This window comes from Parus major, chromosome 3 (genome assembly GCF_001522545.3).
Source record: "Parus major isolate Abel chromosome 3, Parus_major1.1, whole genome shotgun sequence".
NCBI lineage: Eukaryota > Metazoa > Chordata > Aves > Passeriformes > Paridae > Parus > Parus major.
The window spans coordinates 58714308-58741168 of record NC_031770.1 but is presented as its reverse complement, the minus strand read 5'-3'; the positions used below and the strand labels follow the sequence as shown (position 1 = coordinate 58741168).

Sequence of the window (26861 nt, the reverse complement as noted above, 5' to 3'; positions counted from 1 at the left end):
TTCAGATTGAAATTCAATTTGCAAAGACCTGGAAAAATAGTTAGAATTATCTCAAGGTTCATTTATCACAAATTGTTCATAGTCCATTTTATGATACCATATTGTATCTTTGACAATTCAGATAAGTCACCTTATGCAGTTTGTAATAATACTTAGAATCTGTGATTACAACTCTTTAGGCAACAGGGTTGTTTGAGGGTTTTTTTTTTTGCAGAAAGAGAGATATATTTAAAAGAGAGATATGAAGTAGCTGTATTTCTACAAATGCTGAAAAATTTTTCTATTTGTGCAGTATTTCAAAATCATAGGTAGAGGCTAGGCAGAAACACCATTTAAAAGTTGTCCTGATAGAAAGACAAATTTATTTCTGGTTCAGTTATGGTATTTGTGATGTTATCCATTATTCTATTTTACTGCCAATTTAGTTTAATTATAGCAGTAAGACCATTAACATTGTGACTTCTTCGTGGGTTCCTGCATGCACCTCCCAACATGGGTATAGAATGAACCTATTTTTAGGTTAACAAATAACTTGCTGAGTTAACACAGTTTCATAGGCTAAAGTTTGGAAAGCAGTGGAGGGGACTCCTTTAAGTACTATAAACAGCATTGTAATATAAAGATATATTTAATTTCAGATTCAAATCAGCAAGCTGTTTTATGCAGATTGTTTTTATACAAATTATGGATGCTAGTGTGCTTCTGTGTTTTGGAAAGACCATTGTTAATAAGAAACAAACTGGGACAGTGTTTACTGCCTGATGTCAATATGTAACTTTTTTTTTAGTATTATGATTGAAAGGATTACTTGTATTTTTTCCAGTGTTTCTTACCAGAAGGACTGTACATTTGTTCTCAATATTGAACTATTTATTTATCTCACACTGTGTTATTAATTCTGGAATGCACATGAATATTCTAGATCCTGCGTATAAAAGCTGAATTTATATTGTTAAAAATCTTAATAATATTTATTAATATTATTATAATATAAGATTTATTTATTAATAACTGTTCAAACTTCTTTATGGCGATAAACTTATATTTTCTTGTAGATTTACTCTCCCACCGCTTATCCTTTTTTCAATGGATGGTTTTAGAGCAGAATATTTGGAAACTTGGAGTTCTTTGCTGCCAAATATTAATAAACTCAGTAAGTTACCGAATGTGCTTTGACTGCTTTCTTTAAAAGTCTGCATGCAATCTCTCTAGACCCTTTTGCTAGTGTCATGCATATGTGTTGCTCAGCAATAAAAAAAAAATCACAAATCAGGTCTCTCTCATCAGTTGTGTATTTTCATCCTTATATGTTCTGCATTACTTCTTGAATTTTACACAGAAAACTTTACTATTTTTTTCAATGAAGCCTCTAATATTGATCAACAGCTATTTATTCAATACACAGTTTGAAATATACATTAAAATACAGTTTATAACTGAGAAAAAGTTCCAGATAAGGATTTCCTGCACTCTTAGTACTGCATTAAAAAATAGCTAAATAGCTGATAAGGAGTTGAGCATTAAAGTATAATACATTAAGTTATCTGGAAATTTTTCTTTTTTTTCAAGTCAGATATCTTAAGATGTTAGTATGTTGATATTATTGTAGTAAGGCTCTAGTAACCATTTTCCAGTATTTCTGTATATTGTGAGGAAGAGTAAGTTGAAGATCTTTTGCTTGTGCTTTAAAGTGCTCTAAAAGGTGAGACCATTAGTGCACATTTGGTTAAAATTCTCAAATATTTTAGAACTCAGATCTCCAGACACTTCATGCCTTGGACAAAATGTCTCCATATTTAGTAATTTGTTCTCATCAGCAATAGTCTGAATTGACAGTATTTGTATCAGTCCTGAGAATATTACATTTTGTTTCTATTGTGATCATTTGAAAATTTCACCTGTATGTTATGAAGTACTACATTTTACTGAATAGTTAACAATCTTGTTCGTGAATAATGAGAGTATCTGGAAACCTGAACTTGAACTAACGTGCAAACCTGACTTCTCAGGCTAATTGTTTATTCTCTGATGTCATTCTGACTGGAAGGAACTTGAATCAGTGAAGGAGTCATGAATGCTAAAGTCAGTAGTCAGTTCCAGTATTTTGAAACAAGGTGAAAAGGGAATGCCAAACTGGCAAAGTGAACAAATACCATCCTATATCTATGTTTCCAAGAAATGCTTTGTAACAAGAACCAATCTAATTCAGCATTGCTCATATTTGTGGTCAGTTTGAGCAATTGTTTATGCTCATTCATGCTTATATTTCTCAGAAATCTACAGGAAAGGGAAATTTCTGTCTTTGCAAAAGAAAAAAATGTAATGTTGATTTGTAGCATAAAATCTTTCCTTTCTGTTAACTCCTTTAACCTAGAACTTTCAGTAAAGGTAATCAAGCCTACAGAATATGTACACTATGAATATAGATCCTTTATTGTGCAAGAGAAATCCACAGAAAAATTTGCAGATTTTCTCCTATCTTTCAATTATTCTTCCGTTCTTCAAACACCCTTTACATCTTTTTGGTGTTTTTTCTGTATCACATTGGAACAGTTGAAATACTTCTCTCTTTCATTGTTTTGGTTGCTTAGTTAAAAATCTCCTTCTGTTCTTTGACTGAAATACACTACATCAGTGAATAAAGTGTGTTTGAGCATGAATGAAATAATCATCTTAATATAGAACTTTGTCCATGTCAATTAGATGTAAAAACATCTTTAAGACATCTTCCAGTCTTCACATATTTGTTTTGTGGATAAATAAATTGAATGTTACAGTGGTTTTAGACATTACAAATGTTTGTGTGCTGAGTCCTTTTGATAAATGAAAAATCACGCAATGTTTGGAGGTACAGGTAGGACACCTGGGGTGGGATTCACTCCAGGGCAGAGTACCTGCATTTAGACATATTCTTGGAGATATCGGCATGTGAGATGATTGTATGCTCATTGAAGTCAGTGCCTTTATATTTAATATAGTCTGCACAGCACAGTGCAAGAGCCTAAAGAACAAGTCAGCTCAATCAACAGACAGAGGGTGCCACAGGACAAATTGTTGCTCTAATCTGTGTTTTTGGTATACTTCAGAGTGTCAAGGCCTTCAGCAGCTGTGTCAGGAGAACACAGATCTCAAAATGATTTGCATCAAAACTGCCAGCTTCCATGCAGATGTCACAGACATCAGAGGGTTTCTCAAACGGCACCCAGCTCCAGCGCTTAAGCAACCGAGTCCTTCCCTGGTTGTCACCCATCAGCTCTGCAGGATATCTTGTTTATTCTGACCTCAGACTTCTGTCTCATTGCATAAACGTGCATAGCAAGGGCATTTCAGAAGGATCTGAGAAAATTATTTGGATTAGCAGACAGGATGGAGGAGGAACATCTGAAGGCCAGACAGGATCATTAAAGATTTCTCAAAGCACCTTGGGCCTTTAGGTTTTAGGCAGCTGATTTGGACATCCAGGTCCACTGACTGCAATGGGACAGAAGGCTTAGCTCACAAGGAGACACCTGGACTGGATGAGTCTTGTTTTGGAGTGACATTTCTCCATCTAAAATCACAGCAACTGATGGTGGTGATTTTTGTTTGTTTTTAAGACACTTAGTTTTCAATTAAAAAGAAATATTAGAAAATGTATATTAATTATATTTAATTAATAAATATAAATTAGAAAAATTTATATTATTAATATATTAATATTTTAATCTGTTGCAGAAACATGTGGCACACATTCAAAATACATGAGAGCTGTTTACCCCACAAAAACCTTCCCAAACCACTACACTATTGTCACAGTAAGTGAGAATTTTTGGTTTTCCTTTTCATTAGCTGGATAACACAGAAAGCATTTTGTGGTGCTTGTCTTTTTGTGGAACATGGGAACTCATGCTTTAGATATAAGAGAGAGATAGAGATGCTGAGATGGTACATACAGGCGTGATCTGTGTGTACATGTGATACATGTTGTGCTATCTGTCCCTGGGATGTGAGCCTGTTATTCCTGATCCTTGTCAGTTTAATTGGATACGGGTGAGCATGGGTGAGGACACAGCCTTTTGATGATAGCGTTTGTTAGGGTGGGTTTGGCAGCTGACATGCAGCCACATGACATACAGGGTACTTAATCTACAGCACATCAGGTTTTAATTGGGTTGGGAAGGAAATATTGGGCTGGAAAGGAAAAGGGAATTTGATGGGCATGCTGAACTCGTTGGCAGGAAGATGATCTGTGTGAATTGAGAAAGCGTTTCTAAGATAAAACAGTTCTTTAAAAATTGCACACTGTACAGGTGTGCATTGAAACTTTAGGGTCCATTTGATTTCAGGACTAAACATTTTATTTTGTTTATTCTCATTTTACAGGGATTGTATCCAGAGTCTCACGGTATCATTGATAACAACATGTATGATGTAAACTTGAATGCGCATTTCTCACTTTCAGGGGAGGAAAAATTCAAACCTGAATGGTGGAAAGGGCAACCAGTAGGTTTGTTTGTCATATGCTATTTAAGTCCAGAGTGCTTTGTGTCATACATAAAACAAAACAAAAAGGGAATAAAATTAAAAATGGTCTGATATATTTGCAGAAAGTACTAGATAACATGTAGGCTTCATATTCTAGTCTGTCTACAAAATAGTTTGCTTGATATGAAAGTAAAAGGTCTCTTCAAATGTTAATTTTCACTTAATATGGCAGCTAATAAAAAAAGACTGAAATATTTCATCTAGTCCTGGACAGGATTTCTTGCCACAGGGAGCCACAGTAAATTATAAGTATGGTATGATTTTGGGGTACTTTTTTTGCTTGTTTTTGATGACTTGCTACAAAATGAAATTGGTTTCCAAATTACATCTATTTACACATATCTATTTGCAAATGTCCAGGCATTTAAAAGCAAGGAAGGGAGTAGCAAAGAGCTTAATTTCTGAAAAAAAAAAAAGTCAATTCTATATAATATATAGCACATTTCATAACAACTCCAAATTGTACCTATGGTTATGAGTAATATTAATTTCCTAGAAAAATTAAGCTCTAATAATGGTACTGAAATAAACTCCAAATATATGCAATATGTAGTATACTTACTTATACCTTTATATATGTGTGTCTGTGTAATAATGTTTATAATATACTCAAGTACCCAGATTTTGGTGCTGTTTCTTTTTTCCTGAAGGAATCTGTCAGGTTTGTAACACAACCACAACTTTTAGGATTAATAGAAATATGCTCTTTTATAATAAAATCATATAATTAGAACCTATATCTGAGGTAGAAATAGATTCAAAACAAAATGAAACTAATGGAGTAGAATATTTCAGTTGGAATAGACTTACAGTTATCATCTAGCCCAGCTGCCTGACCAGCTCAGGGCTGGCCAATCATTAGATCACATTTTTAAGTGTGTTGTCCAAATGCCTCATAAGCACTGACAGGCATAGGGTAGCAACAACCTCTTTAGGAAACCTGTTCCAGTGTTTGACACTGGATGTGTAATAAAATGTTTCCTAATTTCAAGTCTGAGTATCCCTAAGGAGCTTCTTCCATCTTTTTGATCCTGATGGGCTTTGCCACTGGAAAAAGGATCACTGCCCATTGCCATTTATGGAAATATCTATATATGGTTTTTTTTCTGTGCTGAGACTATCCAAGAAATGACAACACCATGGTTTCCATGCTACTAATTTTCTTCAGAATGTGCATGTAGAAAACAAAACTTCAGATCAGATATGGTCATTAGGTAACTGTGATGTGTGAAAGGAGAAGGAAAAAATTATGTTTGCAGCACAGATTTCTACTTTTGTGATCTGAAGTCCTCCAGTGGTGACAAAAAAATAATTTGTTTGTATCTTTACCCAAAGGTCTGGCTGACAGCAATGCACCAAAATCTGAAAGCAGGCACCTTCTTTTGGCCAGGCTCTGACGTTCCAATTGAGGGAAAGTACCCTACCTTGTACACCAAATACAATGGGTAAGATTTGATAGGGCTTGCAGTAAATTCCTGTAGTTTACTCCAAAAATCCAGACTGCTATTTGACAGCTGAAGGAAATGAAATACAAGTTTTTTAAACAAGTCTGACAGATAAGTGCCATGTGACATTGTCCCGTTTATGTCATGGAATCACTAGAAATACTTGAAGTTTTCAATACCTTTCATAATATCAACAGATATTATATAGCATTTTATATATTAAAATCTATTTTATAATAGATTATATAGCATTTTAAAAATACTTGCACTTGAGAATAAGTTCACAGATAACCTATACCCTAAGACAACAAACACAAACTAAGAAGTCATGGCCAGAGGTTATGGGAGACAAAACTTACTGAGAAGAGACTGCTGGATAGGGAAAATACTGAAGGAAGAGGGGCTCTAAATCTCCTCTGCTCTTGCTTGCATGTTTGATAATGTGCACACAGCTGTTGAATCATAGTTCTTGTATGTTTTTTCTAAGTAATTCAAAGGTTACACATGTGAAGTACCAATTGCCTTCATAGTTTTGGTGGCATTATTTTTGTTGTGTTTTTTTGGTTTTTTTGTTTGTGTTTCTTGCAGTTTGTTTCTTTTTTTTGCTAAGGAAGGTGTTGAGATTAGTAAATTATTTATAAATTTTTGATGATTTTGATGATTGCAGTGTACCTCCCATGATTCTTCACATTTAGAAAGATAATCTAAAGCAAGCAGAGAACCATAAGTCTCTATAAATAACAGACTTAGCTGTGATGTGTAGGCTTGGTACTCAGAAAACACCTGAGAACTGTAAGTAACTAGCATACGGCTTGTGCATGACTTTGAGGGAAAGCAGAGCTATTTAATGGATGAATTCTTTCATAGGAAACAAACCATGACCTCACAAAGACTTTGATGGGATTATTACTTACTTTTAAAATATGGAAGTCCAAAGCTTATACATGCTGGAAATAAAAAAAATATTCTAACTTGCATTTCAGGTTTATTTCCTGTACTTAAAATAACTTTTTTTTTCATGCATTTTTAAATATATGAGTAGTCCCACCAGCACAGGTTTGTGTTTGCAAAATCAGGTTCTGTCTAACTTACCACTTAAAGTGACTTATATTCAGTTAAAAATAAGAGTAATAAAATTAGTTGCTATACCTTCTGAAAATGCATAATTCTTCGTTCCAGATCTGTGACTTTAATATATGACTAGAGTATGGACACTTTCTCTGTATCTAGGAAATAGAACTGCTAGTCAAAAAGTCTTGTTAACATAATATATTCTTTTATTTTTTTTTCTTTTCAGTTCATTTCCATACGAAGAGAGGATTTCAGGAATACTGAAATGGCTTGATAATGCCCAACCTGAGAGGTAACACTTTGTAATATCTACCTGCTTTGTGAGACTATAGCACACAAAGGTTTTAATGCCTAGCAACTGGAATTTCTGCTGGTGTTTGTGAAACATGAATCTTCCTCACAATTTCAAATGATTATTTGCTGAATTTAAGCCTGTTCTGTATCTTATCATAATTATGATAAGACTGTAGGTCTTTAAAAAAAGTGAGATTTTTTTAAAAGATTAAAAAGTGAACATGTATCTGAACAGGATGTACTGTTGTATGAGTTTTATTTGATTGTTGTGACTTTTTCTTGGTGTGTGGCCTGTAGGAAACATTAAACATTCAGTTTCTAGTCTAAGTATATGGATGAAAGTTTTTATATGAAGGCTATTGCACAAGAAAGGTTAAACACATGAAAGTAATTGCAGTAAGTAATTCAGGATGAAAAGTAAATGTCAGTGCTGATTGTGGTGTTAACTTTATGATGTGTAAAGAAATTAAATAGTTTATATGACAATTTGTTAATAAAGTCCTAATGCATTTGCAGTTAGGAGATGCTCTCCAGAGTCTCTCACTGCTTAGTCAGGAAGAGGCCTTTTGGATGGTAATTCCATTTACATCTCAAAAAGGATTGTTTGCTCTGGTGTCTGAGATCTCGAATTTTTCCAGTGATTTATGGTTACCTGTTAAAGACACTGGATATTGTTTCTGAAATTGTAACTTCAAAGAACCCATGTTGATTAATTACAAAACTCAGAGGAAGTTGAATGATTATATTTGCTGTATGGACTGCTATCAAGATTTAAAGAGGTTATTTATAATTCCTTTTAAAGTGTCATTTAATATTGTTTTGTTTGTTTTTTTTCTAATCAAAGTGATGATTTAGATGTTACCTCTAAATTCTCATAATGTTCCATTCTTATTTATTTCTAATTCAAGGCCTGATATATACACTCTATATATTGAGCAACCAGATTCTTCTGGACATTCATTTGGACCAGTTAGTGCTGGTGTAAGTAGTTTCTATATTTTTCTTATACTTAATTGCACTAAAAACGTTGTTGTATTATGAACTTAACCAGTATATAGAGGTGAAAATGACAGTAGATGAAAAATTGCCATTGACTGTTTTATGACTTTTTGTTAAGAACTTTTGCTTGTGGTTGAGTCTATTGTCATGATTCCCACACTGTGTGTGAATCAAAAGAACCATAAACCAAACAGACTTGCAGAAAATAATTTGATATCATACTATGAGAAAAAATATTAATATTTATATTTAGACTGAACTTTAATTATATTACTATGTGATAGTTGGAAGCATGTGGCCTGGAAAATTCTCAGAACTGTCTTTTATTTATTCCTACACTGTACTTCAATGTTTGTTAATTTGTAACCTAAAAGTGTTACCTTCTTATTTGCATGAAGGCAAAAAGTTCAATTTTTAAGGATCTTAGATTTAACTGGTTTGTCTTACAGGTAATCAAAGCCTTACAAGCAGCAGATCAAGCACTGGGCATGCTCATGGATGGACTTAAGCAAAGAAACCTGGACAAGTGTGTAAACCTCATTGTTTTAGCTGATCATGGTAATGTATATACTTCTTTTTTCAATTTAATTTTGCCAAGTCACTGTTTTGTTCCTCTGTCAAGTATGTGGGTTTAGTAGTGTTAATCCATTTTATAAATCACTTTATCTTGCCATATGAAAAAGAACTGTTTCTATGTTGCCCTTCAGGGATGGAGAAGACCTACTGCGAACAGTTTGAATACATGACTAATTACTTCAAAAAGGTGGATTTCTACTTATATGCTGGGCCTGCAGCTCGCATTCGAGCACAGAATGTTCCAAAGGACTATTTTACCTGTAAGTGTGGACCAACCCTGGGATTAAGCAATAACATAGCAATAAATAAATAAACAAACAAATAAAATTTAAGAAAAGGAAATGGATAATCAGTAGTAATCAGCAGTACGAGCAGCTTTCCGCTTCCCTTAACTTGGCTTCAATATCCATGGATGTTGTTTGGGGTATTTTTTTTCAAGAATGACCACTTCAGATGAAACTGAAAGTTCAAAAAAATGTTGCAGGCCCTAGTTTGTATTTTTTTGGAAAGATGAAGTAAAGGTAGCATTTTTTTTTTTTTTAACTGGAATTCAGGTCTTTCATAAATGCATTGCACTTCACAGATTTCTTGTGCAACACTGGCAGAGTCAGTCTTTTTGAAGCAATGTGTACAAAGTTACAGAATCTGAACCTTAGCACAGTGGAATCTAAGCCTCGGTTAAGCCCTTTAGCTAGTATCTCAAAAGAACAGAAAATTCAAAGCATGTGAGCTAACTCTGACTTAAAGTAGATACTATGCTACCAGACTGGAAAAAAATAATCTCAGAACCTTCTGCATCAGGAAAAAGAATCGAGATAAAAATCAAGGAAATGCTCTATGTATTCACTTCAAAGAATTTTTAAAGTATTGTAAAAGGCATAGGTATTGCAGGTCACAAATAAGAGCTGGGATCCCATTGAACTTTTTATTCATATTTTATAATTGTACTTATACTTGAAGGAACAACATTTATATGACATAAAGCAGACTTTCATTGATTTAAGTCAGACAAAAGCAGAGTAATGAGCTGAGGAAAGAATACTCATGGTTTTTCTGTGTCTCAATGAAATTGTTGACTCATTTCCTCTAATAGTCTTAGATTTTCGGTAGGAATTTTTCTTCCATGAAGTGCTTAGATTTGCTTTCTAGAGAGTTAATGTCAAATGGTTAAATCACTCTTTCAGGATATGCAAGGTGAAAATACCAATATAGACTGAAATTTCCATTGTGACTGTTGCTGGAAGCAAAATACAAAACAACAGCTCCAGGTCCTGTTCAATGTAAAAAAAGGTTATACTTCAAACAGGAGGTAGATAAGAGAAAAAACCTCAGGTCTGATGATCTGAGCTGTAGGTGTAGGCAGTCATCACCATGGCAGTTTTCTATGGCCTGTCCTGATCTATCCAAAGTTGTAGTGTTCTAGTTACTTCCATAGGCACAGTCACAGACACTGACCATTGGAAACATAACATTCCTACCCATGGAAGGCTATTATTGCCACAGTCTTCACAAGCTAATAAAGAAAATCAACTTTATAGACAAAAAGCATGTTTGAGTTTTCCTCATGAGGCTTTGTCCTTTAGCCATTCTAATGCACATTAATTCATCTTTTCTTTTTAACAGTTGACTCAGAAGGAATCGTTAAAAACCTCACAGTGAGTAAATATTCTCATAACTTTTACTCATAGCTACTCCTGATAGGAATCGGAAGAAAAAACCAAAGTTTGTAAAAAAATTAGACTATGGTGACAGTTTAAATAGTGTGTTGACTCCAATGTACCATGGGGGGCAGTTCTGGAAGTTGTCCAAAGATGATGCACAAAGGTTTGCCATAGGGGATCTCTGTTCAGAGAAAATTTTTCTGTACTTCATTTTGAAAGCGAAGTGGCTGACTTCAGGGGCAGAAATTAGGGTATATCTTCATAAGAGAAGAGAATACAGCAGAGAGATGCTTTGGACAATAGGCATCTGCTAGCACTGGAACAGAAGTGGTGCACTCAGGCTAGGCTAAAGTAACTCTTCCACACAACAGATAATGACATTTTAGAGCACATTGCCATGAAGTGTTGTAGAGGCTGGAAATATAAGTAGGAGGGTAGGATTTTAGACACATTAATGCAGGACAGGCCTGTAAGGGCTTTTAGACCTGATCCACAAGGAACATCTGACTTAAAAAGCCTCTGAAGCCCAGAAGAAACTAAGCAGGTATTAGAAAGAAACTTCATTCAATACCTGGCTTGTTCTTACACACTTTCTCTAAGTGTCTGATTCTGGAAATTTTAGAGATCTGATTTGAAACAGACTGTTAGGCAAGATGGGCACTATCTTAGGGTCTTTTGACATATCACTGAAATAGTTGCAGTGCTTTTATGTATGCTGCACCACGACAGGGCCCTGTACTGGTGATTCAGCTTGGAATTGAGCCTTGCTGAATGGATGTAGCACTTGAGGGCAGGTCCAAGTTTGCCTGTGTCTCCCATGTGGGGTATGCTTTGACCCCTGAGTCCTGAAGGATACAAAGAACTGCAGAACAGAGTGCAAACCAAAGGAAGAACAAATTTATTTCTTTTACTGAAAGGTGATGTGACAGTGTATGGTTCTTTCCTTATACTTCATTAGACAGGTATTTCACTGTTTTTTTCTTTTTTTTTTTTTTTTTTTTTTGGTAGTGTTCAAGATACACATTAATGCATGTGGGATCAATGTGCTGGACAAACTAAAAAACTTGTAGGGCGGTTGTCTTTTTGTGTTTCTTTCCTTTTAAAATTTTCAGTGTTTGAAACATTTAAACTGCTTGCTCTCAGTGTGCTGTCAGCACTTCCTATTATTTTCTTCTTTGCCAGCTTGTTTTCTGTTCTGTGGCTTGTCCTGGGCTAAGCAGTGGACAAGTGTTGTGGTACATTTAATAAAAATTATCTCAGTTTGTAAAAACTCCTGGGCTCCCAAATGGATAGGTTTCTGATAAATCACCACTAGAGGCCTCCCTGTAGTCTGCTGGACTTGCAGGAGTAGGATCAATGGCTTCAAATAGCTGAAAGAGCTTTCTCAGTACTACCCCTACCTCACTGTATGATGTGGAGTCTGTCACATTAAAATCATTCGTATGAGGGGAATATTACCATTTGCATGAAGTTCTCAACCTCAGCTGAAACTCCTACTGCTAATAGTCACAGACATGTGGGATCCTGTGCCTTAAGGTATCAGCCTGGTATCAGGATATGTCCTCTTTCCTTTTCTCTTCATAATTGGTTGATGTATTTCTCCCTATCAGGTTATTAGAATGAGGGGTTTTTGCAGAGAAGGGAGTTGTGTGTTATCTATTAATTTCTAATGAATAGACATAAGTCATATGCTGCTTTCCTTTATTTTTCCTTTTAATTAGACCTCTTTTTCCAGACTGGCAAACACATTGAATCCTTATTTTTCATGTTCCTCTGTTCTTCTTTGATGACTACTGAGGCACTGTCTCTGTCATGTCACATGTTTAATCTGTATCCTCTGAAGAGGATACAACTCTAGTAATTAGAAGTGAAGATGTCAGACCAGAATCCAAGCATGGTATAGTTTGCACAGACTGTGTGGTAAAACAGTAAACAGTAAAACACTTCTGTGGCCTACCCAGCTTCCTAGCAGCTCTTCCCGTTGCATTTTAGATATTCTGGGTTATCCCAGTGCTGGATTCCTGATCAGGAACAACACTTCTGAAACTTTGCCATGATGATTGCAGCCAGCTGGAATGGCTCCTAATGGCCATATATAGTTAAGTCTTTGCAGTATGTTACGTGGTTATCATTAGGCTCACAATTCCAAGCTCTTCCATGGCATGCCTGCTAATGCAGCAGTTATATGAACACACTAAATGTGGGTGTAAAAGCTAAGATTTTTAGCTAACAGCTGAGCAATGGGCATTCACATGTTCAGGCTTGCAGCTAAAACCCTAGACTGTGCTATAGTGTGTATATTTGGCTTGCTTTGTTATTTATTGAATGGTAAAGTGACAGAAGGTGGCAGAAATAAACTGCCAGGGAACTTTCTCTTGTGAGTGTAATCTTACCAACTAGATGTAAATGACATTAATATAGAAATATAGACTAACAATTCTGCTGAGTGTCTTTAAGTCTTAGATATACTTTTACCACAGTATTATATGTACATATAATATTATATGTATATTATACAATATACAAATTGTATGCAGTCTGTTTTCAAAGAGCTCCAAAAAAGTGTCACTTTTCCTTGCATTGCTTTTGGGGCCAAAAATGATATCTGCAGGTCATCCAAGAAGCTATCTGGGAATAATGGGCTTTGTGCTTGCATTCCTATCACTAAGATATTTGTGATAATTTTGAATGATGGCCAGTTTTTTGAAACTGAGTGAAATTCGTGACTGGACTCTTTCCTCTTGTACAGTGCAGAAAATCCCCTCAGCACTTCAAGCCCTACCTGACCCCTGACTTGCCCAAACGATTCCATTACGCTAACAACATTCGTATTGACAAAGTTCATCTTTTGGTGGATCGACAGTGGCTGGTAGCAAGGTAACATAATTTGCATGATTGTTATGCTGTTTTTTTCATCTAACTCTTGTTCCTTTAATTTCCTTCACAGATGCTTCATTTCCTGTTTTGCTTTAGACTTGTTACATTTCCATGTTTGTTACAGTTGAAATCATTCTATGTGTAAAAAGGAAATGTGTTTTTTTTTGGTGTAACCAAATAATTGTCCAGGACATACAAAAAGAAATGTGCACTGAAAAAAAAATCTTAAAATCACCCTATTTAAACTGTGTTCAAATATTCTTGGGCCTCTGAAAACAGGATACCTACACTTGACAACTGTGGATTGAATTGGTCTGGGGTGACTATCTCTTTGTTTTTCCATGTGTTGTAGCAATGGGTAGATAGAAATAAGTGTTAGTCTCTATGTCAGAATATTCTGTTGAATTCTATAACTTATCCCCACATTATCCACGTCTCTTCACCCTTCAGAATCCATGATGAAAATGCACTGTCTTGTAAGGCAAAATCCCTTGCAGTCTTATTTCTATTATTCCATGGAGGCTAACACCAGAGTTCTACCATTGTAAGCTTTCTGTTAAAATGCCAAAGAACATAACTCAGAATTCTTCCAAAACGGATTACACTTGCTCTGCAGCCTGTAGCCAGGTAGAGCCCTCAGCTCAAAAATAGCCATTTTTTCCATTTGATTTGTAAATATTGTTTCACTGTACATTCATAGACAGCTAGGATAATTTAGTACTGTCCATAGCAATTTCTGTTAAGGGAGAAAGAGGTCTTTGAAAGAATGAACACTATGATGAACAATAAATACTGCAATATGATGGCAGAGTCAGTTCTCAAGGATTGATGGAGACTGTGAGCCACAATGACGAAGTGCTTCTTTATGTGTCATTTTTACTTACACTCTATGATGGTTTCTCTTTAGGTCTAAAAGTTTCAGTTCTTGTGGTGGAGGTGACCATGGCTATAACAATGAATTTAAAAGTATGGAGGTAAGATGATTTCTATTTTATTCTATTCTTGCACTTTCTTATATACAAAATTATGATGTGTCAGGTAAATCACCGGAATACAGAATAATGATAATTTTTACAGTGCGTATTTTCTTTTCTGGCCACAAGACATATAAACTGTTAATACAATACTAGGTCCAAATATTTGTATTGCCTTTCATGGATGTGTGCAAGGCCTGTTTCTTTGGGGTCCTGTAGTAAAAACAGTCTGGACTTATCTGCTTGGAGACTGGTAGACTACAGTAAACCAGGCACATCATGTTTAGCTACAGGATACTGAATTCTTTTGTTCTTTCATTCTTCCATGTAGACAATGACTGAAAAATCTCCATAGGCTCTAGGAGTTCATCTGAGCATCTGAATGCTCAAATAAACTCAATCTCATTGTCTCTGCTTATCTTACAAGAGTTAATCATAGCACCAGAACAAAAAAAGTAATTAGCTATATTATATGCTATTATAGCCTGGGTTGCAGTTTCATCTCATTTTCACTTCTGGTTATAGTGAAAATATTTTGAGGTCTTGAGCTTTTAGTTTTTCATGTACTTTCTGTGATGTGAACCTTTAACTAAGGTCAAGCATGCCACTCTAAGTCACATATTCTCAGCCTGAGAATTGTATCATTCCAGATCTTTACCACTATGTTAAAACCAAATGTCAGTGATCAGAATTATGCTGAATGCTTGTATGGAAAAAAAGGTAAATTCTGGTTACCATGGAAACCTTAATAAGAAATAACCTCACACAGGTGCCACAACTGATGCTTTTTGTTGTTTTTTTTTTAAGAAAGGAGAAAAGTGTCATCTTTCTATAATAAATTGAAAATTCTTTTTCTGTTATGGACACATAATATTATTTTAGAACAGATCATTGTCCTGTTAGTCATGTTTGCTGTATCTCCTGGCATAAAGCAGTAGAAACTCCTGTGAGACTGTAGGTAGTACCAGTGCTCTGCCACAAGGCTTGCAGACTCCAGAAGGGCTGCCCAGCACTACTTTGTGCCATTGGTGGTACAGATGCAGGTCTCTGCTGAGTTTGGAATGGGCCTCTGCAGTTTCCTGCTCCTTGTTTTAACCATGGCCATAGACTCTTAAGTGCCCCAAAGGCTTCAGAGTGCAACAGATATTTAAAAAACACCCCAAAACCAAATAAGATTCAAATCTAGTTTAAAATATCCTGGTAAATGAATTTTTGCTTTGCATTTTTCTTCAAATTATGTGCAGAATAATCCTGTATTTTTAACTTCTGTGACTGTGAAAATACTATATTTTGTTCCATTGTCCCAGTTTTCAAAAAGTGCAACTGAATTGGTTTTGACTTTGGATTCCTTTACAATTCAGGCTATATTCTTAGCACATGGACCAAGCTTTAAAGAGAAAACAGAAGTGGATGCTTTTGAAAACATTGAGGTTTACAACCTTATGTGTGGTGAGTAGAAACAATCCAGTACTTTAGGTGACAAAGTTTTAGTATTTTCAAATACCAGTGTTGTAAGAGCTAAAAGGAGTATAGCTAAAAATTGAATTAATTCAAAACCAAAACACTGAAGCCATACTCTTAGTCCTTCTTTACACTGCTAAGAAATTGACTTCCTGAAGTTGTTCTGCTTTGAAGATTTTTTTCCTGAGTTCAGAAGAATTTCCACGAAAGAATCAGAGGAAACAACACCTGCCACGTGGGTTTGCTGTCAAACTGATGCCTGTGGAATTGTGGATAAGAATCTTTTAGAGAGTAACTGCTTTTGCTCATAACTTAGGATGTGCCATTACAGTCCTAGCAGTGTGCAATTAGGGAGCATGTGCTTCAGAAAATATGAACTACAACATCACACAAAAATGCTATAGGCTACTAGGTTTCACAATGTGATGCACTTGCAATAATGTTTGTACTTTGCAATAAACCATCTAATCCTGTGAATATTATGACAATGTATAAAACTTAAATTAAAATACTGTTTAATATATGTTTACAAATTTCAAACATTTCAACAGATTTGCTGCATATAGTACCAGCAGAAAACAATGGAACACATGGCAGCTTGAATCACCTCTTAAAGAAACCTTTCTACAATCCTTCACATCCAAAGGAAGTCTCATCTCCCTCTTTATGTCCAGTTTCCAGTCTGACTCCTGCAGGTGACCTGGGATGCAATTGCATGAAAAATGTAAATGGGGGTTTCTGTCATCTTTTAATAATTTTTGTCAAGTGTGTTCTGCTTTCTTTGTTTTTTTTTCAGAACAATGGACTAATTTTGAATGATTCTCTTATTTTTTACAGATGTCAGAACAAGAAGCACTACTAAACAAGAGGTTAAATCTCACCACAGAAGAAAGTAAGTAGCAAAAAATGAAAAGGACAACAGTGTTTTTAAATCTACACCTGGTTTATATTTTATGTCACTGGCTGCAGTGGGAATTTTTGCAATGTTAATTATAACTGAAAGTGAAGGAGGAAAATCAGAGCAGAAGCCTATTTGTTTTTTTTTCCTTTGCATTTCTTTAAAAATGGTAAGAGACTCTGTTATAGCAACATGTATTTATAGGAATAGGATCTGAACTCCTTAAAATTTGGGAAAAAAATGTACAGATTTCAGTGGTTTTGAAGAAAATCTGAGCACTGTCAGACTATGTGACACTTTATCCATAACTTTACCTTTCTCTGATCAAAAATTCCCATAGATATTTCTTCCTGCTTTTTTTTCTGGGGTTTCTGGAAATTCTGGGAAACATTGTAGTGCCTCCTAGTCAAATAAAATGTAAATTTCACTACATTAGCAAGATAAATTCAAAATATTTGCATTGGTATGAAATTTCAAAGAAACAAGAATTTTCAAATCTGATATATTATATTGACTTCTGTACAATACACATAATATGAAAACTATTTTCTACATTTTTTTATTCTACTTATAAGCCTAAAGGACCACATAACTAGGTTTACTGTTGGATCTATTTGTATTTGCTAAAGTTTTAATTAATAATTTTTGTCTGCTCTCTTAACCCCTTGTGCCATCCAAAATGTTACAGAAGACTAAATCAATAATTATTATTTAAATTGTAGTAAAGAACGCAAACTTATCTCATTTGCCATATGGGAGACCCAGAGTTCTTCAGGAGAAAAATGTCTACTGCCTCCTTTTCCATCATCAGTATGTGAGTGGATACAGCTATGGTATCTGGATGCCACTGTGGACTGCATACACTGTGAAAAAGCCTGTAGGTTATCAAATATCTGTACTACTCTTAAATACAGGATCTAATGGATTAAAAATGTGTTCCATTCATCAGGAACCTTGTTTAATGGCTGGTGGATGCCATGTGACTAAGGCTCTTGTATCTGAAAAAGAAAAAGTGTCTTTGATATAATTCAAATTTCAACTATCTTAAGTTTTGAAAAGTGGGAATGACCATTTGTTAGGGACACAAAAGGTATAGGAGAGTAGAGCTGGTTCTATTAAGGCTGTTCTGTAAAAGGGATATGCTGTCAGGACAATTCTCCATCTTGCCTGCCAGTTCCTGTGGAAAAGCAGGCTGTGATTTCCCAAGTAAGAAGTTTTAAGATTTCCTATGAGTAACATGATTTTTTTTCCTATTAAATAGCCTTTGTGCAGTTCTACAAGACAGTTTGCACTAATGCATATTTGTTCTCTGTTGCATGATACAATTTCTGAAAAATGTAATTATAGTTGAATGAACCTCTGGGCATTCAAGAGTATGTGGACCCAGAATAAATTGTTTGAGTTTTCAGGGTCAGTAAACTAATGGACATTCATGGGCTTACTTTCCCTTATAATTTGACCCTTTTTCTAAGTTGTCTTGGGGAAATACTTTCTATGTTGACTCTTCTGTCTGAAGAGGACTGTTATTGATGTCTATGTGATTTCTTATTTCATCAGTACAGGTATGAGGAAATTATTTTAATCAAATGTATGCTGCTAAAATGATAGTATTTCATAAAATTTCACTCCATACTGATTCTTCACTATCTTGGTTGAAGGATCATGAATCCAATCCCAAGAAGGCTAGAAGTCATTTAAACAAATGTCCATTTCAACAAGGACTGTTTACATTTCATATTTGAAGATCTGCCCTTAAACCTTGCTATCAAAGTGCATTACCCAAATGAAAACTAGTTAATTGTGGGCATATTTTTGTCTTCTTTTGCTTTAAAAATATAAAGAAGTCCCACCAGAGATGCAATCTTCTTAATATTGAACTTGAAAAAAGCTCAAAAACCCAAATGACTTTTCAGACATTTTCCTTTGTTGAAAAACAAATCCTCAGTTAGCAAAGAATCATAGAATCATAGAAGGTTAAGGGGTTGGAATCGACTTTAAAAATAATTTAATCTCAACCCAGCCCTGCCATGGGCAGAGATACCTCCCACTAGACCAGTTGCTCAAGGCCTTAACCAACCTAGCTTTGAACACTGCCAGGGATGGGGCATCCACAATGTCCATGGGCAACCTCTTCCAGTGTCTCACAACCCTCACATGAAAAAATTCCTTCCTAATATCTAACCTAAATTTCCCCTCTTTCAATTTGTACCCATTATTCCTTGTCTTATCACAACAGTTCTTGACAAAGAGTCCCTCTCTGGCTTTCCTGTAGGTCCCCTTCAGACACTGGCAGTGTATAAAGGAAGTTCTTGCTCAGCTTATCGTCTAAATTAAGAGAAATGCATATTTTGCAGGAGTTTCTTTTAGCAGTTTATGTGACGTTGTGGGAAGCAGTGAATGACTGAGACTGAAGTATTGGAGGATATAGGTGACAGCAGACTCTAATACAATGATGTATGTTTTCTGTAGAAAGAGTAGGAAATAGTAAATTCCATCTGTAGTCGTGTCAGAGACACAACAGTGAAAGACTCTAAGAGCTCACACACTGACTTGCCTTGCACAGTGAGCTGACATTATGATTTTTAATTACATGTGCTAATATAGAGAAATAGGCTTTGTAAATTATAACACCTGTGGAAGGACAGAAGGAGAGAGCTAACACCTTTGATTGTAAGATTTGGCTGCAATACTTGGGAATGACAGAAAGCTGCACTTTTTACAGAATTTTTATTGCGCCCTGGGTTAATTATGTTTGAATGCAGCCTGTGCAGGGCTTTACACAAATTGTAAGATGGGGTATAACTCATCATTACATAGCTATAAAGAAGGGCTTAAATATTAAACTAGGCAATGCAGGCTGGGCTTTTGCTGGTTTTGTGTGTTTTGGAAGTTTTGAAACTGGATGAATATCATACACTTGCAGATCATAAATAAAAGATTCAGCATTTTGGCTACTTAGTATTCTCAGGAATAAGGAAAATTTAAGGTTGAAGGACATATGTTTTCCTGAGGTTTTATACTCACCTGCCAGGGAGGAGGGCACATTTTCTTGCAAAAAGACAAGCACTTCTGAAGGAGGCTGAACTTGACATAAGAGATCACAGCAGATGCTTAAATTCTGTTATGTAATGCAAATAACTCATTCTTCCTGACATTAATTACTGGCTCATCAAAAAATAATAGCCTGCATCAATAAGGACAATCCATGATGTGATAGGCACAGCCAAATTTTAGTTTTAAGTGCTTCCTTCAGGAGATATTATGATACTTTGACCTGCAATAGGAAGATCCAAATTGGTGATGAATTTTTTTTTTTTTGATCTGCTCAGGAGTCAAAGAAAGACTTTTGGTTTTTATATTTCATTCAGTGTGGTATATATGTTTTCCATTAATATACAACCTGACCATAATATGACATCTACTTGAATTCTGATAAAAGTAACTAAAGAAATTAAATCAAGGAGTACAAAGAGGCATAAGAAGAATATTCCAGTTCTTTATTTTTGCTTAGTTTTAATTGATCAAAATAGGCAATGTACTGAAAATCAAATTAGATGTTTAACTTCTGTTTACAAAGGTATAATGCAAAATACATTCCAGTCTTACCAAAATGAAAATAAGTTACATGTAATTGAGCATGAAAACAAAAGTTAAACACAAAAAAGTTTAACGCAAAAAAGTTAAACACAAAAAACACATGTTATTGTAAAAATATGAAAAAATTTGTAGAAAAGGTTACAGAAAAAAAAGAAAAAAAAAGAGTGAAGGTTATAGAAAGAATTATAGTCATCAGAATCACTTTTAGCCAGATCTTAGCATGTTAACATGTTTTGGTGAAGTTAGTAAAGGCAGTAAAATGTATTAAATTTGCTGAGGATTTCTTGCTCTTCAGCAGCACAGATTCTTATGGAGACTGCATTCTCAGATGTCAAGATGAGGTGATGGTGTCATTTTTATATACTAGCTGCTTTCCAGGAGGATGTGACATTGAGTTTGTTTCCAGAAATATGTAAAAGTGACAAATGAGTCAAATGTGAGATCTGTTTTTGTCTAAGGTATAACCTTATTTTGCTGCTACAGTTTTACATGGTGCATACAGATTTCCCTGAATTACCTAAAAACAGAAGTAGAAGAAAAACACTACCCAGAAAACATTAGTGTCCATTACTTGCATTGACCTGATTCACTATGAAAATAGGGGAAGATTCAATCAAGTCCATTCTAGAAAGTTAAAACCATACAAAGCATTGGCTTAGCCACAGCCGTGGGTGTAAGATTTTTTTTCCTTTTCACAGGAAAACACATCTCCTCTTCCTCCCACTGTTTCAGACTGTCTGCGGCCTGATGTTAGAATCCCCGTTGCTTGGAGCCAAAATTGTTCTGACTACCCAGAAGAGCTGAACTTGACCCACAGTTTCCTCTATCCTCCCAGTGAGCATGGTTCTTTTTATAGAGAGACCTTAGAAAGTCTTAATCAGCTGGATGTGGGTTTATGTTTAAACATATACCCAAACACCAAAACAAACTTCTTTGGATCAGCATGTTGGGCAGAAAAAGGTTTCCAGTGTTCGCAGACTGACCAAAAGCAGGGCAGCTGCTACTTGTATCTAAATATTTTTGGTTTGGAACATTCATGGGTTTTTTTAAAAAATGGAACAACTTGAATGTGATGAAAACTGGTTGGAATGACATAAAGGCTTGGAAGGAAAGGCTGTCCCTGTTTCTCTGCATAAATATTTATTTCCTATTTTCAAATTTGATAATTATTATTTATTGAGTAGATTTCTTTAACAAAATTGGAGGTAGTAGAATCACACACTCATGCTCAAATGTAATTGAATTACACATACCTACAATTTATAGTGACACATGAACCATTTGGTCTTTGTATAGTATTCCATTCACTTATATTTTGGTGTTTTATATAGATTACAATTCATCTGATTTTGAACAGTATGATGCCTTACTCACCAGCAATATTGTTCCTATGTATAGAGCTTTCAAAGGTAGGTTGCAAAATTTTGATTAAATATGATTAATTTTCTATAATTATTGTTCTGGATTTGATAACGCTATCACAAAAATTTGAATCATTAATGCATGGCCTGCTGTATATCCAGACTTTTTGAAAATATGCTTAAAACATTTTAAAAGTAGATATTTGAAATTTTATAGCACAATTATGTGGGTTTTCTTTTTTTTTCTTTGTATGGTCCCATCTGATTTCTGCTTATCTCTTCTTACCTGTTTGCTTTTGAATTTGCTCTTCATCTCCTCTGTGCTGTCCTAATGTGAAACGCTAGCTATGAAGCTGTCATAAAAATTTCCCTTGGGAAAATGCTCAAGGTGAATAAAAATGGCACTTTTTCTTTTTTGGAAATCTGAAGAGAAGACCTCAAGAATATTAATTTTGCAATACTACTTCTATAATAGATGTTTTTATTATGCAAGTGTGGTAAGCTCTTCCTATTCAGCCTGACTCACATTTGTTTGTAATCATTGATAAGAAATTTTCTATAACTGCTTATGATCCCATTTTACTCTTAGGCCTAGGCTTGTTTTATTAGAAAATGCATAAAAAGAGGAATTATGTAAGGAAAAATTTGGAAACAACCTGATTATATAACGACCTTTCTAATACATTCAGACCTCATTTATTCATTCACTCATGTTAAAAAAAACAGGGATACAGAAGACTTAATTGTTTTTAATCTTCCGAGTAAATCACAGACTGAAAAATCTAATTTTTCAAGGAAAACCACAAGAATATTCTATATACCATAAACAGTCAATAGGAGATGCCCTCGATGCCCCAAACCCGTCAGGTTTTTTTGCCATGCCAGTTGAAAATATTTGAATAATCTCAGTACTTTATATCCTACAAATTGTATTTTCTGGAATGACATCTGTGAAATAAGCCAAATTGTCTAGCAATGTTTGGTATGAGTTCTGTACAGTTAATCTAACACTCAGGTGGTGAGTATTCCTCTCACAAAACCATTTTGTCAGTCCCTACTATTTGTCACACTGCAGGCACAGGCAGATCAGCTGGAAATGAAAGACCTCTCAGCTGTAGGTTTGTAGCTTCAGCTTTAGACTGAAGTCATTGTCCACTCCAGTATTGCAATTTGCCTTGCAGGACTATAATAGCATTTTCAGCACCTCTTTCAATGGCAGGTGGGAGTACAGCCCTTCTGATGAAATCCAAGTTTTGTGTAACAAAAAGTTGATTTTATGGGCAGTTTAATTCTGAACTTTTTTTTTTTAATCCACGGTGAAAATAGAAATACGCTATTTTTTTTCAGCAGTGAAATTACTTTCAATTGATATTAATTTTGCTTTTATTTTCTTTTTATGACAGACATATGGGACTATTTCCATAATGTGCTTCTTCAGAAGTATGCTAGAGAAAGGAATGGGGTAAACGTTATCAGTGGACCAGTGTTCGATTACAATTATGATGGCCATTTTGATAGCCCTGATGAAATTAAGCAGTAAGTACATGGAACAGTCGGAAGTCAAACTCTAAATCACTGTGTTTCCACACAAACTATTATTTAAAAAGACCAAGACACAAGTATCATGGAGAATGCAGTGTTCTCTTTGTAATCCTACATCCACTATCACTCATACAACAGGAAATGCTCTTGCAAACAGACACAGGGACATAGAAGTCGAAGTTCAAGTAAAGAGTAAAAAAGCTGTGCAGTAACATGTGTATCTCTACACACGTACACAGGTAGAGGCTAGTAACTATTTTACCAAGATTATGCCTAGATTTTAGATTTTGGGCCTCTGCATCAGAAATGCTGGGAGAATATATGACATTTAAACATGCAGGAGACATGCTTGAGCATAATTTTCTCACTTTCATGTTGTGCTCACTCACCTATTTGTTGTTTTTTCCTATTGTCTCAAACTGATGTGTTTCATCAAAGGTCAGATTTGTGTGTTTGCCTTCACTGAATCACATAACTGGAAATGCAAAATGTAACATTCCTGAGCGGTACCTTTTGCACAACTATGGCTTACACAGCTCACTGCAGCATCTGACATATTTATGCATCAGTTATAAATGCCAATTATTTAAGTCAGTGAATAAGGATAGAAGGAAATAAAAACAGAATTAGAACAACTTAGATTAGGGAAAATACCTTGTGAGAGTAAGAGCATTAATGGAGTAGAAAGGTGCTGGGAAATCTACACAGCTGAATCTGTCACTGGAGATGTTTTATTCAGGCTAGACTTGACCACATCTGTTAAAAATGGTTTGAGAATGGGAAAATCAGCCTGCCACGTAGTAAGAGGGTGGAAGGGAGGAGAGACTACAACTTCCTTCCTAGCAGAATGCTGTAATACCCAGTTGACCACATAATGCTGCCTCCAGTTTGGAATAAGCATGTTTCAGTCAGCATGGTTGGGCAGTCATACAAAGCAGTATAATAATTTCAGTGATTTTGTTTTGTTTTATTTTGTTTTGAACAAAAAAACTTGGGAAATATTCAGCTCCTTATAGACAAGAGTGACCATGTATGCAGAATAGTCAGAAAATGGCAGCAAAGACATTTTCAACTGGGTAACCTAAACTGGTTTCTACAGCACACAGCCACAAATCACTGTTCTGGCATTTCTCAATGACAAGGAGACAGAAGGTAATTTTCTCATCACTCTCCTCCAATCCACATGGTTGAAATTCTTAGCATAATGAAGGGTAAATATGATGATCTATTCTGAGTCTTCCAGATGTAGAGATCTCTGGCTTTGGCAAAATAGAGTATTGACCATGTTAAGCAGTCCTGTTTCAGTGGGACTGCTTGTAGCACACAGAGTAATCCATGTATGTTTGACTGTTCATGAAATAAATGGTGAGGCTATCTATCCCACCAGCTATTTTTTTTCAATTCTGAAAGAAATTTAAGTCATATAGTACTGGAAGATATATGCTGAGATAAATTCTATAGGTTTCTAATTGACTCAGTGGTGTTAGTACTTGCTATCTCAGTAAATACCTTTATTAATGTTTGTTTTGTAGGTATGTAAACAATACAAAAATCCCTGTCCCAACCCATTACTATGTGATTCTGACAAGCTGCAAGAACACATCCTATACTCCACTGAACTGCTCAGGGTCCTTGGATGCTTTGTCTTTCATCATTCCTCATAGACCTGACAACTCTGAAAGCTGTGCTGTAAGTATAATTCTATGTTCCTGTGTGCCAATGAACTTTGTGAACTGATTCCCGTTGGAATCTAGTCATCCAGGGAATCTTTATCAGCCTGTGAAATTAACTCACTCCCCATGAGCTGGGAGTGAGCTGAGAGTTAAAGCAATCACCAGAGGAGCAAGAAGCTCCAGGAGGGGTAGCTGGAAACTAATGAGCTGATAGGAGGCAAGGAAGAAGAAAGGAAGGTGAGATAAGAGGACTGGGAATTGCTTTCACCAGAGAAGGGCTGAGAACAGCAGCACAGGCAGCAGGGAGATGAGACACCTTTATGGAAGACTGCAGGATAAACTTAATCCAGAAGTATCAGAGGACTTGGAATGCTGTTCCTTTCAGTTGCTAGAAAATTCCTTCAGTTGCTTATTCCACCTCTATGAGAAATTAGACAGCAGGCATTTGGATGGATGGTCCTGTAATTAAAATTCATACTTGAATTAAATAAAATCTCTGCTTACCACTAACAGTGTAAGTCCTATGCCTTGTAGCAAACAACAGACATTATCTAAGTGTAATATGTATTGTTGAAGCATCTGAGTTTCTATTCCACAAACTGTGGGTTGCAGAAGGTTCCTAAACTCAGTGTGTATATATTGCACAAGTACAGCTGCACAGACTTCAACTGGATCTCACAGACTTTAGTTTATTTATAACTTTGAACTCGTAACTCCAGACAGGTGCAAGCTTGCCCTACTTGGAAACAACTTCCGTGCTTCCCCATTTGTAGTGTGGATAATCCACAACTTCCCAGTGAGATCTTTTTTCTAGTTGAGGGTTGACTAATTATTAGAATGAATGAGTTGCTAAACTTTAGAAATTGAATGTAATATCTAAAGTTTAGCAGTAAATCCCAAATATCTTTGGACTTTATATTAATCATGTTTGGCAGTAACATAAATTTAACGGAGCAATTGTGTCAGAAGCAGATATTGTTAATGAAAAAGCAAATTACCATCTGTTTGTAAAAAAAACCCTTGTAGTAAAAGATCAGAAAATATTTTTGATTGATTAGTGGTTACATTTCCATTGTTTTTCCCATCTAACCAGCAGCTATTGTTGCTGTCCAGCAATCAAGACTGAGTTCTTGACTCTGTTTAAATGAGAACCCTAAAAGCAAAGCTGTAAAAATGCCTGGGAAAGCCTGAAAGAAGTTTTACCCACTGGAGGCCTTTAGTCTGTCAAGCACTGGTAATTGCCTTACACTGCCACCAAACAACAGAGGGCCTTTTATGTGTTTGAACATTGTTCTTGTTTGTTTTGACAGGAAAATAAGACGCTGGCTGAATGGGTTGAAGAAAGAGTTCAGGCTCATTCTGCACGTGTTCGGGATGTGGAGCTGTTAACCGGGCTTGACTTTTACCAGGAAAGAAATGAATCCGTCTCCGAGATCTTGCGGCTAAAGACATTTTTGCCAATATTTCAGACTGAATGACCATCTTTGAAAAAGGGGTCAGTGCTTGGAAGAAAGAAAATTTAAGTGATTTCACTTATTTCCTTGCTTAAGTATGTGGGAGTATTTTTCAAATTTGTGTTTTTCAGTCAAGTTTTTTGTGCCAACAAAATTTGAATAAAAGTTATACATAAAATTGTCTAAAGTGAATTAAATCATCATTGTTGAGCCAGGCTTTCAAAACACAGAATATATTTTTATTATGTTAAAACTAATATATAATATTACTATAAAAATACATGACATTTGTTATTTTATATTATATACATGATATTAGTAGTAATGATTGAACAAAAATGCAAAAGGAATATATTTTATAATACAGAGACATCAGAATTGTAAATAGTATATAAAATACTTGTACAATGGAGCTGAAAAATTAAATAGCTTAAGAGGAGTGTGTGTGGTTTTT

General features: G+C 35.3%; 1 protein-coding gene across 2 annotated transcripts in view; it reads left to right on the top strand.

The window, feature by feature from the left end:
- ENPP3 (ectonucleotide pyrophosphatase/phosphodiesterase 3) overlaps window positions 1-26846 on the top strand; it is a 35183-nt gene extending 8337 nt beyond the window's left edge. The window contains exons 6-25 of one of the 2 annotated variants that reach the window (XM_015621495.3): window positions 1056-1153; window positions 3715-3794; window positions 4363-4482; window positions 5860-5969; window positions 7267-7332; window positions 8243-8315; window positions 8783-8891; window positions 9041-9169; window positions 10533-10564; window positions 13320-13447; window positions 14355-14421; window positions 15783-15870; window positions 16434-16606; window positions 16720-16774; window positions 17503-17657; window positions 21076-21211; window positions 21709-21786; window positions 23142-23274; window positions 24813-24969; window positions 26264-26846. In XM_015621495.3, coding sequence (XP_015476981.1) covers window positions 1056-1153; window positions 3715-3794; window positions 4363-4482; window positions 5860-5969; window positions 7267-7332; window positions 8243-8315; window positions 8783-8891; window positions 9041-9169; window positions 10533-10564; window positions 13320-13447; window positions 14355-14421; window positions 15783-15870; window positions 16434-16606; window positions 16720-16774; window positions 17503-17657; window positions 21076-21211; window positions 21709-21786; window positions 23142-23274; window positions 24813-24969; window positions 26264-26431 — 2155 coding nt within the window. In that variant the 3' untranslated portion in view covers window positions 26432-26846. Of the gene's footprint in view, window positions 1-1055; window positions 1154-3714; window positions 3795-4362; window positions 4483-5859; window positions 5970-7266; window positions 7333-8242; window positions 8316-8782; window positions 8892-9040; window positions 9170-10532; window positions 10565-13319; window positions 13448-14354; window positions 14422-15782; window positions 15871-16433; window positions 16607-16719; window positions 16775-17502; window positions 17658-21075; window positions 21212-21708; window positions 21787-23141; window positions 23275-24812; window positions 24970-26263 lie in introns of those variants that run through there. The other variant, XR_004496412.1, reaches the window with a different exon arrangement.
- The last annotated feature ends 15 nt before the right edge of the window (window positions 26847-26861 follow it).